Source organism: Plectropomus leopardus, chromosome 20 (assembly GCF_008729295.1).
Source record: "Plectropomus leopardus isolate mb chromosome 20, YSFRI_Pleo_2.0, whole genome shotgun sequence".
Classification (NCBI taxonomy): Eukaryota; Metazoa; Chordata; class Actinopteri; order Perciformes; family Serranidae; genus Plectropomus; species Plectropomus leopardus.
Window position 1 is genome coordinate 9626765 of NC_056482.1, and position 17073 is coordinate 9643837.

The 17073-nt window shown below is 38.7% G+C and overlaps 1 protein-coding gene across 6 annotated transcripts in view; it reads left to right on the forward strand.

Moving 5' to 3' along the window:
* The window catches only part of mapk10 (mitogen-activated protein kinase 10), a 45012-nt gene that overhangs the window by 14584 nt on the left and 13355 nt on the right, over positions 1 to 17073 (forward strand). For 5 of the 6 annotated variants that reach the window (XM_042509123.1, XM_042509124.1, XM_042509126.1 and 2 more), the window contains exons 2-8: positions 505 to 576; positions 2739 to 2908; positions 9254 to 9383; positions 9842 to 9900; positions 11565 to 11703; positions 11854 to 12019; positions 13937 to 14008. In XM_042509123.1, the coding sequence (XP_042365057.1) occupies positions 505 to 576; positions 2739 to 2908; positions 9254 to 9383; positions 9842 to 9900; positions 11565 to 11703; positions 11854 to 12019; positions 13937 to 14008 (808 nt within the window). Of the gene's footprint in view, positions 1 to 504; positions 603 to 2738; positions 2909 to 9253; positions 9384 to 9841; positions 9901 to 11564; positions 11704 to 11853; positions 12020 to 13936; positions 14009 to 17073 lie in introns of those variants that run through there. The other variant, XM_042509125.1, reaches the window with a different exon arrangement.

A 17073-nucleotide genomic window follows, 5' to 3' on the forward strand; every position in this document is an offset into this window, starting at 1 on the left:
CAGAAAACCATGATAAATTAAACTGCTCCAATTTATGTTATAAGGAATGTGTTGCAAGTGCTTCAGGATAAATCCAGATGAATGTACCGCTACTCTTTGTTGTCTGTATCCATCTTGACCTCAGAGTTTATACAGTTTCTATAATGTTTAGGATTTCTCACTTCTATATGTAAGAATTTTCAGCTCAAAAGTTGTAAGTCAAGCGTGCAGGTTTTGTTTCAACATTGTGGAACTTAATCTTCTGCATCTGGTGGATTTTTAAGCAACAATTTGTTCCTTTTATGCATAAATTTATGGTGTAAATATCTTTAATTCTACCCAAACAATGTCCTCTGCTGCCTTTATGTTTTTATTGGAGGGAGCAAATGCACATTCTAAATCTTGAGGGGGACAAGTCTCCTACATCCCCCTCTGAAATCTACACTTACGCTATAATTTACTGTCACTGATGTCCTCACCATACACACTCAGTCTTTGACGCTCTCCTCTGTTTGTGTCTTCTAGGTATTTATGAGCCGACATTTCTTATATAACTGCAGCCAACCAATCCTGGATGTGAAGATAGCCTTTTGTCAGGTGTGTGTTCCTTACAGGTAAAAAAGGTACAGTACTCATTCACTTCCATTTCCCCTTCACTGCTCTGCATGTTGTGGTATTGTTGTTTATCTGTGTGTAAAATGTGAGTTAATGCATAAACAGTTTGAGTTTACAACTAATAGCAACATTTATTTAAGGACAAATATTAAAAGAAAAACAATTTTAATACAAAGTGCAAATTTCCAGTTGTGATTAGGAGCTCTGGTGTTAATATCCTGCAGGATTTTTTTTTTTTTTTCAAAAGCTGATGAGTTTGTAGCCTTGTGTTGATAATTAATTTCATGCAAAGCTAAAAAATAATTTGGGTAGACCTGATTTTCCAAAAAGCACCTCAAGTGTTTATCTGACTTGAGATCTCAACAAGAGACAAAACAATAAGGCGGCTTCCGAACTGAAGCTTAATCGTCCGTCTCCTCTTGAGTTATGACATTTTAAATGCAAAACTCCTGTGGGGATGTTTTTTCATAAACTGTGCAGTCTATATCACAAGTGTGTGAGGACTGCATGGTTTGCTACAGGCTCCTCCACCGTAGATCAAATTATTCAGACCCTTTGCATGGGATGTCTGCATTACAAAATGCATGTGGCTCGGCTGGTGGAGCATGTGCTCGATGTCAGCTGCTTAGCTGGCTGTACAGTAAAGGCTGCAGTCCAGTATATTGAAATATTCATATCATAGGTTTGGGTGATCTGCCCACCAAATGTATTATTACATCACATATATACATTTTTCACAGCGTCTGTGGGCAATGTTTCAAACCAGTGGCCCTCAGTAATACTCAGTGGCGCAGCTTTGTTTGGTTTGTGAGCTGTGTTGTAATTACCCAGACTGTAATTAACTGATATTTTTGTTGTGGCACCGTTTGTTGGACTGCTCTGCCTAAGTAATTATAGCCTAATTATTATTGTGTGCGCATTCATAAAAGAATAATGTTTTTAGTCTAGTGAATACAGTAATGACATTAGTGGCACTAATGTCATTACAAGGATGTCACAGAGTTTATATTTCTGCATGGAAAACAAAGTAAGTGTAAACTCAACTGTACTGTAGACTATGTCCTGTCCTGTTTACTCTACCTTTCCAGTTTTACCTGACACACATGTTTGGGAAGAGAATAGAGACTGATTAATTGCTGGTTGATTATTTAAAGGGACACTTCACCCCAGAGTCAAAAGTGTATATTTTGCCCTTGCCTGTAGTGCTATTTATCAAATGTTTCGTTGTGAGTTGCAGAGTGTTGAAGATATCAGCCATATGTCTGCCTTCTCTCTAATATAATGGAACTAAATGGCCCTCGGCTTGAAAATTGAAAAACCCAACACGTCTTGTCTCTCTTCAGAAATCATGACTTGGTTACTCAAGATAATCCACAGACTTTTTTTTTAATGAAGTCTCAAGTAGGAACTATTTTCTTTTGACCAAAGAACATCCACCAACCATATCACTGCACAGAAGGAAGTGTGCATCTATTCATCATGCATGCTTTCTGTGTGGTGATACAGACACACAGTGAGTTTTTTTTTTTTTTTTTTACAGATTATACAAGCCATATATAAGGTGCTTCAGAGGCCCTGGTAGGCAGACTTGTTAGTTTTTTATAAGGCTTGATGAGTTGTTTTTGCCTAAATGGCAGCTTTTAATTATGTATAGGACAGCCTAAGCATGAAAGGGAGCAGAGAGAAGGGACGACATGCAGCAAAGGGCTGCAGGTTGAAATCAAACCTGTGGCCGCTGAGGTGAGGGCACAGCCAATGGACATGGGGCCCCTGCTCCACCAGCCGAGTCACAGGCGCCCCAAGGTAGCTCCATATTGATGATATATTGATATCAATTTTGCACCACACCATATTGGAGAGAACAGAGATATCAGATATCTTCAGCACTTTGCAACTCAAACCAAAACAATCTAGACTGATAAATAGCACTACAGGTAAGAGGAAAAATATGTATTTTCTGACATGAACTGTCCCTTTAGTAATAATAACTTGCATAATATGTACATTATGAATATTAGTGGTACCTGTTTTTGTGTAAAATGATGATTCCTCTGCAGATGCAGAATTGCTTGCCAGGTAAGTAAACACATAAATCTCCTTCATCATCACTAACAGAGTCTTTGTGTTTTGTTTGCCTCATGCAGGGTTTTGGAAAACAAGTGGATGTGTCATATATTGCCAAACATTACAACATGAGCAAAAGCAAAGTGGACAACCAGTTCTACAGTGTGGAAGTGGGAGACTCCACCTTCACAGTTTTAAAACGTTACCAGAATTTAAAGCCCATCGGCTCTGGAGCTCAGGGAATTGTCTGGTAAGTGTTCAACAGTGTGTTTCTTTTATGTCCTATTTTAAATCATATCACACTATTTGATGTACTTTTTTAAAGTAGTATTTAATGTGTGTTTATCTTATTTAGCTGTTAGTTGTTTTTCTAATTGTCTCATAGCTTATTGCAGTGGGAGATTGTTACATTAAAGGAGGAGAATCTCTGCTTATTGTTTTCTCTGCTGTGCGAGTTAACATCATTTTGGAAAATTGTATGAAGTTTCCATGATTAAAATGGCAATCAGAAAGTCATGTTTTCAGTTCTGTTGAAAACCCTGATGTGTTTCCATTATGCCTGACCAATCATAACATCAGAAAGCACAGCATGCCGCCATGTGACTCAGAGATGTGATGAGCAAAATGAAACAGTGAAAAACTTGCAGTTTCTTTGCAAGTTTCTTTAAAGGGTTATTTTTATTTTTACATATTTTGGGTTTTAATCCTGTAATGGCAAGTTGGCAATTGAGTTTCATTTTAAAGGGCAAATAACTCTGACTAAGTATTGTTTTGCTGGTGAACAGGAGTCATGATCAGTTGAGAAGCAGAAAAAATCTTATTTTAAACTTTCACAACATCTTCAATTATTCCTGTGAATATACTTGTAATCAATATGGTTCAAAAGTAGCTTACTGATTAGGCTTGCCATGCATGCAGGAGCATGGAATTTCATGTTTTTTTTACAGGATCTGGTCAGTGTAATATTTTTTTTTTTGGCAAAATTTTAAAATGGGGCATGCAGAATAAAGTGATTTTCAAGTCTTCGTCACGCAGGATGTGTTATAGGAGAGTTGGAAATTTGAAAATCCGGAGAATATTTCTGTTTTTAAAGTTTATGCACTAGATAAATGATGTAATTTTGGCAATTTTTAAAGAAAACATGCCTTTCAAACCCACGAGTGGGATTTGGGTTTCAGAGGTTTTTTTTTAAATAAATAAAAAATATATTATTTAAATTAATGCTTAAAGCTGTAAACCCGGCTTAGCAGCTTAGCAGTGTACCTGTTTTTCCCTATGAACTAATTAAAAAATAATATTTACATTATAGTTGAAGGGTAAATAATTTTAAAAAGCCACCAAGGAAAATGAATGTGAATCTTAGAGATTATTGCTGTTTTTAGAATTTTTAAAATACCAGTGGTGTTTCACTGTATTGATAAATATTTTTTTTTAAAGTTATATATACATGCAAATCAACAAATAAACATAAGCACTTTATTAAGTAGAGAGACTAAATGTGGAGTGTATACAGTATAGGCTGAATGGTATTTGGATTGGACACAGGCCCCGATCCTTCCCACTGCTCTGAGTTGACACATACAGACATACAGTGTTTGTTAGAATATGGACGTCTGGGCCATAAGGGCCTAACAGGATGGGCACTTACAGGAATCCTTAATCCGGATTGCAGAGAGAGCTCGTATTCATTGTAATTCATCTCATGCCTGCCCTGTCAGTGGCTTCACCACTGCCAAGGCTCCACTTAAAGGAATGCATCTTACAGTCTTTGTCAAATGACCAAACAGATCTATAAGTTCTATTTATGTTAATGCAGTGTCACTATACCTCAGAGACGCTCCCCGGGATGAGCCCACATGACATGTTTTATATGTTTCACGTGTAGCGTCTGAAGAATCACTGGCTCTCAACACTCTAAACCCCCTTGCCCTCCACTCGCCCTCGCTCATTGTCCTTCCTTTGCTTCCCATGCCCTCAGCCCTTCTCTCCTTCCGCTCCAAAGCAATTTTGTGCATTTGCAAAGGAGCTTGGGCAGGCTGTAACTGCTAATGCTGGGATTGTGCCCATTTGAAGGATATTGTAGAGATGGATGGCAGGGAGACAGTGCAAATCTAATTTAACCTGCTCTGCTGTGCGCCGCTTGGATCTGCCCACAGCTGTCAGCTGGTGTCATATGGTGACGGCATTACCACGACCGAACCACATAAAACCCCGAAGACTGACATAATATTCTGCTGATACTGAGATCAAATAGGACGCAGCATGGAAATAGTCTCATTTAGATTTTAACCAGCAACAAAATAATCATAATAATTCCCCATATAACTTAAAACGTCTGAACTATTTCTTTAACAATTTGAAACCTGAGCAGATTGGCTTGATTTCTTTCAAATATATATGGAGAGAAGGCAATGAACAAGGGAAGATAAAATGACCCAAAAATTGGCAAGAAATTCGTATAGAGTAAAAGAAAATTGTCATAAAATTAGTACAAATAAATAAATAAATAAAAGCACAAAAAAATATTTTAAAAATTATAGTAATTGTTTAACATTTTAAATATGTAATTTTAATAATTATATAGTTTTCCCTAGCTTTTTTTCACTAGCTTTTCAAGAATATTTTTTCTAAAATTTACTAATTTCTTGCAATTTGTGGAACATTTCTTACCAAGTTGCTCACTGTCTTATCATCCATGTTTTTGAGAGAAATCACACTAATATGCTCAGGGTTCAAAGGTTTAAATACTTTTGAATAGTGTCTGAAAGCAGCGCAAGAAAAGTGATGTTGCCAGGTTTCAGAGGGTTATTATCAGCATAATCCCCGACATAATCTTGTCAGTGTAAACATCTGCCTGATTTTGCACAGATAGTTGAATTCCTTTCTCCTAACAGTTATATACACTCACAACAGCTTGTATGCAAATTACAATATCCATACGAGCATGGAGTTATCCAAAAGATTATCACCAGTGGGTACAGTAAGTATGCATTTATTATGCAATCAGCAGACTCTTGCCCCCGTAAAGCCTGAGAACATGATAATGAGGAAACACTGACGCAGCTCAGACTCACTCTGCCAATGTTGTCGCCCACAAACGTCCCAGTCTGTGCATATCTTTGCCCTTTTGACTTGTGCGCTCGGTCAGGATGAGCTTTCAGAAGCATCTTAGCAGGGATGAAGGCTTTAAGTAGTTTAGCTGGTCATGACATCATCTTTCACTCAGCCAGAAAAGTGATGACAGGCTCAGATCCCGATTGGATCAATGCTTTTATGAAGGCTGCACTGTTTCCATGGTCACGCACACACCATCCCTGGCCTGCAGTCTCCAGAGACAACCACAGTTGTATCCCGCCCAGCCGTCCACAAACCCACACACAGTGCTGTCTTGGTTGCAGTAAGCCTGCGTGCAGTTTGTAGCATCTTTTAGTGAAAATGTATCGTAAAAGGCACAGTCTAAGATATAGCTGTGTGTGATATGTGTGGCATCTTTATTGCTTTTTCTCATCAAGATACTGCTGTACACAAAGTGGCGAAATCATAAAGGTTCTCAGGGGTTGGAGTTGTGTTGAGTCAGCAAAGTACTCACTCTGCTGTAATGACCTCCAAAATGGGTAAAGCCACTATGTGGAAAAAGAAGCCACCTACTTCTACCTCACATTTCTCCCTTTATTTCAATACATTATGCTGTTTGTTGTTGTGTATAATACAGCAACACCTATCATTTGTGTCATATTGTAATCAAGTTCAACCATATTAATTGATATTATAATAAGAAGTGGGAGAAGTCCGTGTTGCAGTATTTGAATGGTTGTATGTGGATGTAAAAGAATAATTAACATTATGGGTAAATATGAAGCTGTCAAGGTCTTGGAGTGCAGGTAGCAGGCTTAGACTCTACTGCAGTCAACAAAAGATTTATTTCCAAACACTTAAGGCCCAGACACAACAAATGGCATTGGTGAAATAGCAGCTATAGAAGCCCCCTGCTGTGTCACGCAATGTCATTGTGTCTCAGCCCAAAAGTTGCACATGAACACACCAAACTGACAGCCAACCAGCACATGCATTCTGCGCCTGTGTGAGAGGAAATACCCCTCCGTACCAGCATTTTGTTTGTAACAGTCAGTCAAAAAGGGAAACCAGGAGACCTTCATGATGCTACTTAACCAGTTAGCGCATTAACAACACAATCAAACAAATAAAACATATTTGGCAGTGAAGAATAACACAAACCACCAGGAAATGTTTCTGTGAAAGAGGTCAGCGGTAGAAAAAAAATGATCTTACCTCATGTAACAAGTTTGTTTCGACCTCACTCCCTCTTGGCTTTTTTGACATTTTTCACGCTTGTGTCCTTGTGCTCTGAGCTGAATCAGAGTGATTTCATTTGCCAGTGGGCTCCACCGCTGCCGATTCAACATGCTGAATTGGTGAAAAAAACAGCACATGAGGGAAGATGAGGGTCAACAGTATGAGACACGCCACAGCGACGGGGGCTGTGGACGCTTGCCGTTGGCCCAATCTGGGCAGACGGCCGACCCTTGGCTTGGTGTGTCACAGCCTTTACAGTCCCAGAGTCAGGCAGGTGACAGCAGGCAGAAAGCAGGTAACAGGACTCCAAACCAAAAATGAAGATGGAAGGACAAAGAACAAAAGAAGTGGGCAGCTTTAGGGACGCACTAACAGGACTGAGAGCTGGTGAGTTCACTGCAGGACTAGTGAGGGACAGGTGAAACGAATCAGGGCGGGGCAGACAATCAAAAGTGGGGGGAAAACACAATGGCAGGAAGTGAAGTGATGTGAAACAAAATAAAACAGGAAACACTAAACATGAATGAATAATAGAATTAAACAAAGGAAAAACATGACCTGAAGAGGTGATCAGAGCAGATCATGACAGAGGCGAGCTGTTGTTTGCTTATCTTGACACAAAGATTGGTAATGGGGGCAAAACAGCTACCCTGGCTCCGTCATTAACCCTTTGAAACCTGGATCAACATCATTTTCCTTGATGCTTTTCCATGAGTAACTTGGCAAGGAATGCCCCACAAACTGCAAAAAATTGGTAAAGGATTACAAAAAATGACTTGGAAATTAGTTTAGAAAAAAGGGGCAAACTAAAAGAAAAAAAAAAAAGGAAAAAATGTCCAAAATGTCCATATTTAAAAGAAAGTGACAAGAAAAAAAACACAAAAAAATGTATACTTTTTTCCCTTCAATTTTCAACATTTTTTTTAATGTAATTATCTTGTTTTGGTTTTTTTACTTTTCTATTTTTGCTTATTTTCAGGTACTTTTCTTGTAACTTTTAGTTAATTTCTCACTTTTGGACTATTTTTTGTTAAATTGCTCATTGCCTTCTCCAGTGTTTTTGCAAGACTTAAGACAGTTTGCTCAGGTTTCAAAGGGTTAAAGGAAAGCCTAAATAAATGAGTGGAGTCACAGAATGACTGCAGATGCTTCCACACAGGGCCACTGCATGGTTAAGCATTCAACATCCAGTCATGCTCTGTGGCAGGTATGAAAATGATTTGTCACCAGATCTCTGCTCAGCTGAACGCCCGTGGGAGATTTTGGACAGATGTGTCAGGCAGTTAATTTGTCACCTGTCTGTATCTGCATATCAGCTCCTCTAAAGGTGGTGAATTTGTACAAAAGCATAAAAGTGTAAAAATGACATAGTGGTTTTCTGTCCAAACTGGAGACTCTTAGCTTAGCTGGGAGCCGTTAGCTCTGTCCAGAACATAAAATGGGTCAGACTATTTCTTGGCCGGTCACAATGACTTTCATGAGTCTTGTGCTGCATTCATGCAAACTAGGCAGAACAGTAAGAACAGGGAAACCTCCCATTACATCAACTTGGGAATATTCACACGCTGTTTCCAGATGGTTACCCCTGCTGCTCACCTTGTAGTCACATTAGTTTAATACTCTAAATTAATTACTTGCTGTTTTATATATTTGAACATTAAAACCTGAAAGCACTTATAAAATGTGTATAGCTCCAATTAAATTAGCTGAATCCATTGTATTAACATCAGGTTTGATTTAGATGTTACTGCTCATCATGGAGAGATTAATGAATGGGCCTATCAGGCACAGGGACCCAAAGGGTCAGGGGCCCCTCTGGCCTCCACCTGCGAAATGTCACTGAAATGAACCGACCAGGAAGAGACTCAAAATAACCACAAAGACACATAAAAAGATCACAGAGAGATGGAAAAACTACCACAAAGACACACAGAATGACCACAAAGACACACAAAATGACTACAACATGATGTAAAACTGCCACAATAAGACGCAAAAGTACCACCGAGACAAAAAAACCATATGATAAGGCAAAATGAGGACAAATGTTTACAGTGACAAGATCATAACACTGTAGAATTTTTTTGAAAATAAAATTTGTAGTATAAAACGAAGTAATCTGTCGTCTGTTTTCATGAGTGTTTGTTTTTCGGTGATCTGATAAAGTAATGACTTTGTTTTTGTGACCAATGACATTCAGGTTCGATTGTCACATTGTCATACAAATTGAAACGTCCAGCCATGAATACTAACGGGGATTTTTTTTCCTCTCTCTCTGCAGTGCGGGCTATGATGCTGTCCTGGACAGAAATGTAGCCATCAAGAAGCTGAGCAGACCCTTCCAGAACCAGACCCATGCCAAGAGGGCGTACCGGGAGTTGGTGCTCATGAAATGTGTCAATCACAAAAATGTGAGTGATTCATCTGAGCGGTAACAGGGGGAGGAAGGAGTGAAGGAAGAATGAAAATGTATCTATTGTCAGACTGAAGCACAGCTTTAAACTAGACCCCAGTCAGTGTCTATTTTTGGCTCTCGATAAATCCCTTTGCTACAAAACGGAGACGAGAGGCTGCAACGTTGTGACCGTGCTAAATTCGATGCCTCCAGAAATGTACCGAGCTGGCAGAAGAGTGAAACAGAGAGCACTTCAAGGCATGACTGTAATCTCCAGTGCTGCAGTTTGAGCTCTTTTCTCCGTCTCCGTCTCTTTCTCCTTCCCTCCTCCTCGTTTATCCCCACTCTTTTGTTCCACCTCACTTCTTCGGTTTGCTCAGCAGTGTCCTTCATCAGGGTCATCCCTTTGCCTTGACTCAAATTTTCAGTGTTAATCTAACTTCTTGATCCTCTCTTTGCTCTTCTCTCTTCCAGATTATCAGTTTATTAAATGTCTTCACACCACAGAAATCATTAGAGGAATTCCAGGATGTGTGAGTATAATAATAAACCCTTTGTAACAGGCAATGGAAGGCCGCTTATTTTCATTTAATCTCACGTCTCAAATGATAGAGGAAAGAAGGAGAACAATTTTTTTTCAGGCATTATGTGCATATTACTCCTCAGCATCTGCAGTTAGGAGAACATAACCGCTGGGGTGTAGTGAGTGAAAGTACTGCAGGTGTAACCCGAGGCTGCTGGAGGTATTCTGTTCTCATCCTGAATGATAAATGAGAGCGTGGTCACGTTTAGAACAATCTCCTGGTAAACAGCACTGCAGAGGCATTTGTGTGTCTTTGTGGGACTGTTTTGCGTTTTTTTCCAGCTAAAAATTGTGCAGTAGCGCCCCTAGAATTTTTTCTTAGGGGTGGAGATCTTGGGGTGGCACACCAAACCAAAAACTGTGACTGAAATTTAGGAATTCAGAAATGCTGTACAGGCTAGTTGAAAGCGATGTCAATACTGAGAGTTAGAAAACGCATACTGATAATCTTTGGTTTCTTATTTTTCCTTTTCTTTTCTTTGATATTTAGATTAAGTTTATTTAAGTTACACAACAATTCTGTTTTAATATGTTATGTATATGTACATATGAAGGGATTTATTGTTCTTCACATAGGCTGGTTCTTTTCCTTAAAAAGACAAATATACAGCTTTAGTTTGAAGGAGTACATTCATTGTAAGGAACAAAACATTTACTGGACGTAAGCCTTCTCAAGTTTCAGCACGGAACGTTCAAACAACATTGGCTAAAGCTACCTACAAGTTGCAATAATGTTTTAGAGAAAAGATTTAAATTTAATGTTCAAAGAATGTTTTAAGGATGTTTATCATTTCAAATAATGTTCCTGTAAGGTTGAATGCTGACTGAGACGTAACATTGTAACTGATCTAACAACATTCTGAGGAAGTTTTGGTGATGCTGAGAGGTGACAGATTGTAGAATGTTCTTTTTATAAAACGTTCCCACAATGTTACAAGTGAACAAAGGAAAAACATTTTCAAAGCTACATTCAGAAATTTAGGATGTTATTGAGGCCTCAGATTACACAACATTTTTATATAAAAATGTAAAGTGACATGTTAATTGTACTTTTTTAAAAAAATTATTTAGATGATGTTTATGGAAAATGTTACCCTAAGTTTAAAAGAACGTTCTGGAAACTAAAAGAAAACTTGCTGCTCAAAACGTTACTAAAACATTGCATTGGTTTAGTAACGTTTTTTTTGAGAACCAAAAATTGCTAGCTCAGTCAGACATCTTGAGATGAGTGTTCAAGGGACCCGTTTGAGAATGACCGTGCCAGTGTTACCCAAATTTAGCCGAACTTCGGAGCATTATGTAACTTCTTTCCGCTGACAAAGTTGCCAGCAACTGAAGATTTTGGTTGTCTAGTTTCCCAAAATACCACTGCTTTCACACTAGCTTAAAAAATGTGTCCACCAGAGCCTCTTAACGACAATATCAGCCTCAAGGTATTTTCCCAGCCTCCTTTGCGGGCGCCACTGAAATGGCGGAGGAACATTCAATTTGACTTTCACTGAGAGCGATTATTTTAAATTGTGTTTGTGCAAACAGCTAACTCATCAAATAACCACAGTCAATCAACCGATAAGTCATGCGAGGCACATATATGTCCCTAAAACCTTTTCTCAGGTACCTAGTGATGGAGCTGATGGATGCCAACTTGTGCCAGGTGATTCAGATGGAGCTTGACCACGAGAGAATGTCCTACCTGCTCTACCAGATGTTGTGTGGTATCAAACATCTGCACTCAGCCGGCATTATTCACAGGGTAGGAAAGCAAGGCATCTCAATGTTCTTGTTTAACTACCAAAGGTGGTTTTGGTTGTGTGTTTTTATGAGTTTTATCATTTTAATTACCTTGATTTGTACATTTCTGAAATATACACAGTTTCTCACGCCAGTCTCTTCCAACCTCCAGGACCTCAAACCAAGCAATATAGTGGTGAAGTCAGACTGCACCCTGAAGATCCTGGACTTTGGTCTGGCCAGAACCGCAGGCACCAGTTTCATGATGACCCCGTATGTGGTGACCAGATACTACAGAGCCCCTGAGGTTATCCTCGGCATGGGATACAAAGAAAACGGTGAGAAGTCATCATGACTGAGTGGTATAAATTTAGACACGTTTTAAGGATAACACTAGAGTCATTCTATTTTTTTGCTCTACTTATGAATGCACACAAAATGTCCGGCCCCCACTTTTCCACAGTGAATGAAAACAGTTCACAGAGATCAACTAGTGCATGTTTAGCAGTATTTGCATACATCGTGCATCACTAAATGAGTTTATTGGAGCTGTTGGCTGAGCCTTTACTTTCTTGCTGTGGCAGTAAAGAGGGGAAACTAAAGTTAATACCGACTGCAAGCCAACGTCCACCTTTAGTCAAGTAATGCATCTTTTGAGGCAAATGTGTGACAAAGTCATTTAAAGAGGTGAAGAACCAGCCCGGTCGCCAGAAGAAAATGCCGGCATTGCACATTTCTGCACACCATGACTACGTTACTTTTGTACGTTTCACACGTATTATATCACTGTGTGTAAAGTGATGTAATATATGAGGTGACCTTGTCTTCGGGGGTTGAGGGGATGGTGGATGGCACCAAGGCAAAATGCCTGCCAAGCTGTAGAATATAGTTCAAGGCCAACAAAAACGGTTGTTTTAGTGACTCACTGATGTTTTTAAGGCTGCTTTTTAGGTACTGAACATGGGTGTTCTGTAGCGACCCGTCACTGTGTTTCCAGCAGGGATAGTTTCACCTCTGATTGTGGCCTGAAAGGCTGTTTTGTTTTGTTTTTTAACTAAGACATCGCTGCTTCTCTTTCTGTGATCATAACCATAAAAGCCATTGTTTTTTTGTTTTTTTTACCAAGAGATCACTGCTTTTTTTTGTTTTTTTTGTGAAACATCGCTGCTTTTCGTCCTGTGATCGTGGCCCAAAAAGCTCCCTTGCCTCTGCAATAGTGCCACGTAAAGCAGCCGACTTTTTTTTCTTTTCTTTTTTTTTTTTTTTTTTAACAGAGAACCATTGCCTTTCTTTCCAGGATAGTGGCCTGAAAATTGCTTGTTTTTTATTGAGACATTGCTGATTTTTGCCTGAAATGCAGTTGTGTTAGTTAGTTAGTTAGTGCTAGTGTCACAATCAAGATACTGCTGCTTTTCCTCCCGTGGTGGTGACCTGAAAAACAACTCTTTTTTTTAACGAGACACTTTTGTTCCAAAAACATAATTTTTTTTAAGTGGGTTTTTTGTGCCTTAATTTAGCTGCACGTTAATCACAGTGCTAGTTACACCTAAAGTTCCAACGTATCCACCACAGTGGTCAGTGATCAGTAGTTTTCATAAATGTTCATTGCCAACATTTTTTGTTTCTGGCGATTGGGTTGGATTGCATACAGCAGCAGTGTGTCTGTTAGCTGAATGCAGTGTATTTGTGGCACCCAGTGATTTGCCTGCAGTATAATCTGCAGTGGAGCAGACAGAATGAGCTTCTGACTGTAGCAGAAAATATAATTGCTTATCTTTTAATAGGCATTAATGATCAGTAAAAAAAAAAAAAAAGATAAAATTACACAGGTGTTATCCATCAGTGATCCCAGTTATCTGTGAAACCTTACAAACAAATCTGGGGGAGTCGCACTTTGCAAGCTCAAGTGAATTACAGTGTTGGTGGTATGAGTCATTAATTAAAAGCCCCCAGACATCAGACATGTGATTGGCTGCCAGCCTGAGCCATGATTCATTAGCTATATTCCTTCCATGGATAGAAGCCTGCAGGCTTTGAATTTCATGCCGCTGGTTAGGCTCTTCCTCTGCTCTCTGTCTATATCTTTTTCATTCAAGTTTATCTCCATGTAACATGCTCCTCACTAATTATTTCTCCCTCTCTGAATGACAGCTAATCACTTTTGCTTCTCCCAAAGAGCTCGATGTGTCTAACACTAACCTTCCTCTCTTTTCTTTTGCTCCCTCATCGTCTTTCTGTCACCTCTGTGCGTGCAGTGGATATATGGTCGGTGGGGTGCATTATGGGAGAAATGGTGCGCCACAAAATCCTCTTCCCTGGGCGGGACTGTATCCTTGTTATCTGATGGTAATGCTATTTTTATTCATGGGTTTATGTCTGCTGTATATAATGACGAATGGATTAAAAAATCAATCATTCTTTGCTCTAAATACGACCATCCATGTTGGGTTTCAAGTGTCTGACTCAAGATGGATTCAGCTGCTTTTAAAACACTCTCAGTCTAGTGCTTGGAGAGTAATGACGTCGGAGCTGCAGGCATGCTGTCCATTTAAAAATGTAAATGTTTTATTCATATGGTAATAACCACAACATACTTCTCACATGGTAATTTAGTCAGTTTTTTTTTGCTTTCGCTCCGACATTTATATTTCTCAGTTTATTCTGAAGATTATTCTGGCCTGATGTTCTCTGTATGTTACCGAGGTGAACTAAACTACACTCACACCTGGCTGTCTTTATAACACATGTGAAATTCCAGCTGATCCTCTTTTAACGCTTTTACCCTGCAGTAATATCCTAAAATATGCATCATAAATTATTGTCTTTAAGTCAGTATGTTTAATGATAACCCCTTGAAACCTGAGCAAATTGGCTTAATCTGTTTTTAAAAAAAAACATACGAGGAAGGCAATGAGCTCACAAGAAATTACAGAAAATTAGCAAGGAATTATTACAAATGACAAGAAAATAACCTGAAAATTAGCACACAAAAAAGAAAAATAGAAAAAAAAAACATAAAACAAAACAAGGAAATTGAAATTGAAATAAGTGCTAAAAATAAAAATGTAATTAACTTTGAATATATAATTATAATTAAATAATTATTTTCTAACATTTTAATTTTTTTTAATGCAAATTTTTAGTTCATTTTCTTGTCAGTGTTTCTTATTTTTTTGTAGTTATCAGGAGATCTCTTTCCAAGTTGCTCATTTCCTTTTTAGCCACGTTTTTCAAAGAAATCAAACCAATTTGCTCAGGTTTCCAAGGTTTAAACACTTGTGAAACGTGTCTCAATGCAGCACAAGACACTGAAGTCTATCCAGATTTCAAAGGGTTAAGATTTCTTTAGTTTCATATTTTGCCAAGAGGAAGTTCTCCCTCTTTGACTCTGAATATTTAAGCGTGTGCTATTTAGAGGGTTTCTTTGAGTGCTACCTGGTGTGTTCTCCTGCAGTGAGGGGGCTGTAATTGCACCCCCAAGATGACTTCTTTCAGTGGGATGGATTTGGATAAACAGTCCCCATGCTGGGTTTGTGCACATGTGTGCACATGTGAGGTGTATAATGCAATCTGAGGTTACTCACATGTGTGAGTCAGACAGCTATTAAGCATTCAGTGAATTAATAATTAGGGATTTATGTATTTATTTTGAGCTTCTGTTAAAAGTAGCTTAGTTGAACCCACTTGGTGTTGAAGGTGTAGACTGTTGGCATGTTAGCTAAAAAAAGAGACAATTTCCATTATGGGGAGGCATCAAAACTAAGATGATAAGACAGAAATAATGTATTTATGTTAAAGGAATACCCCCCCCCCCCCCCCCATGATCATTTTCATATTGGTTTCTTACCTGGTGTTATGTTGATTTTATGGAGAAAACTTGGTTTGTCTTGCATGCCATAATTGTAAATAAGGAATCCAAAATGGAGAAAATTCTCGATGAATTGAAAACATAGGGGTCCATGTTTAACAATAGCAAAATTATATCAAAACATCTTACAAACTTTCACACAACTCCTGCACTTTTATAAGTCTCATTTATCCAGTCCTATGATCAGTACTTCTCAAACAGACAGCCCTTTATGACAGGATAATGAACAAAAGTGAAAGTTATCTGTGCTATCACTTTAAAGCGTCCAAAAACGAAAACAGAAATTTTACCTCGCTGAAGATGGTAATTGCTGTTGTACTGCCGCCTCGATCAGTTAGTTTGACACCAAAGTCACACAGCAACACAAACTAATTAACTGCTGGAGACAGCAGGAGAGCAGCAGATCTTGTGTTCAGTGAGGTAAAATTACTTTTTTAGCCTTGATATCTATTTCACTTTCTGTTCAGTTCCCTGTCATTATGTGCTGTTTGTTTGGGAAGTTTTGAGCATACGACTGGACAATGACAACATGAGTTTTGGATTATACTGCACAAATCATGTGCGAGTTTGTAAATGGGTGTTTTGATATAGTTTTGCTGTTGTTAAATGCTGACCAATGTGACTTCATTTCATTAACAACTTACTCCATGTTTGAATTTTTGAATTAATACGCAATTTTCTTCACAAATTCAATGTAACATGGGATGAGCAACTGACATAAAAATGATCATTGGTGGAGTGGAGTATTCCTTTGAGGGACTTTGGTATTGCTATGCCATATGTTGACAATAACATAAATAAAATATTACCAGCATCATCCTTAAAAAGTATGATGGTATTTTAAGTTTTTTAAAGGCAGATAAGCAGTGTGTCTGCAGGTGCTTCTGTCCAAGGCTGTGGTCTCTACAGCCCTGAACATGCAGTCCCTGAAAGATTAATGCTCTGGAGAACCAGAAAACCCCTGCAATGAGCTCTGCATATTCTTTCTCCTTCTGTCTCTGCTCTCACAACGACCGGAAATTCTTACCACTTTAACACTCCATCCTTTCTTACTGTAGATCAATGGACTGTAGTCATGCACACTTTTGTTAATCTTCTGCTTATAGATCAGTTCTGGACTGGTACCCTGTCTAATCTTAATTTACTTCATGGGCTTTTCGACCTGCAGTATTGACCTGGCTAAAGTTATCTGCACCTTCCTGAGTGTCTGTCAAATGATGATATAGAAGAGCAATGTGCGTACATGGGTCACAGCGCAGTGAGCCTCAGGGTGACTGGGCGTTCGATGGCCGTTTAGCACAACAATGTGTTTAACAAGTGGCTATGGAGTAAAAGCAAAGGAGCTTGAGTAGTTCTTTGTTTGTTGCTTACGTGTGCTATAAATATAGACAGGTAATTACTAGTGCTGCTGTGAAATGAAATGTAATGCATGTTGTCCTGTTACAGAAGTAGTGCAGTTTTGCTTAATTTTAGTAGCATCTTGTCATTTGTTATCAATTTATAAAGTGCCAAATCACATTGAAA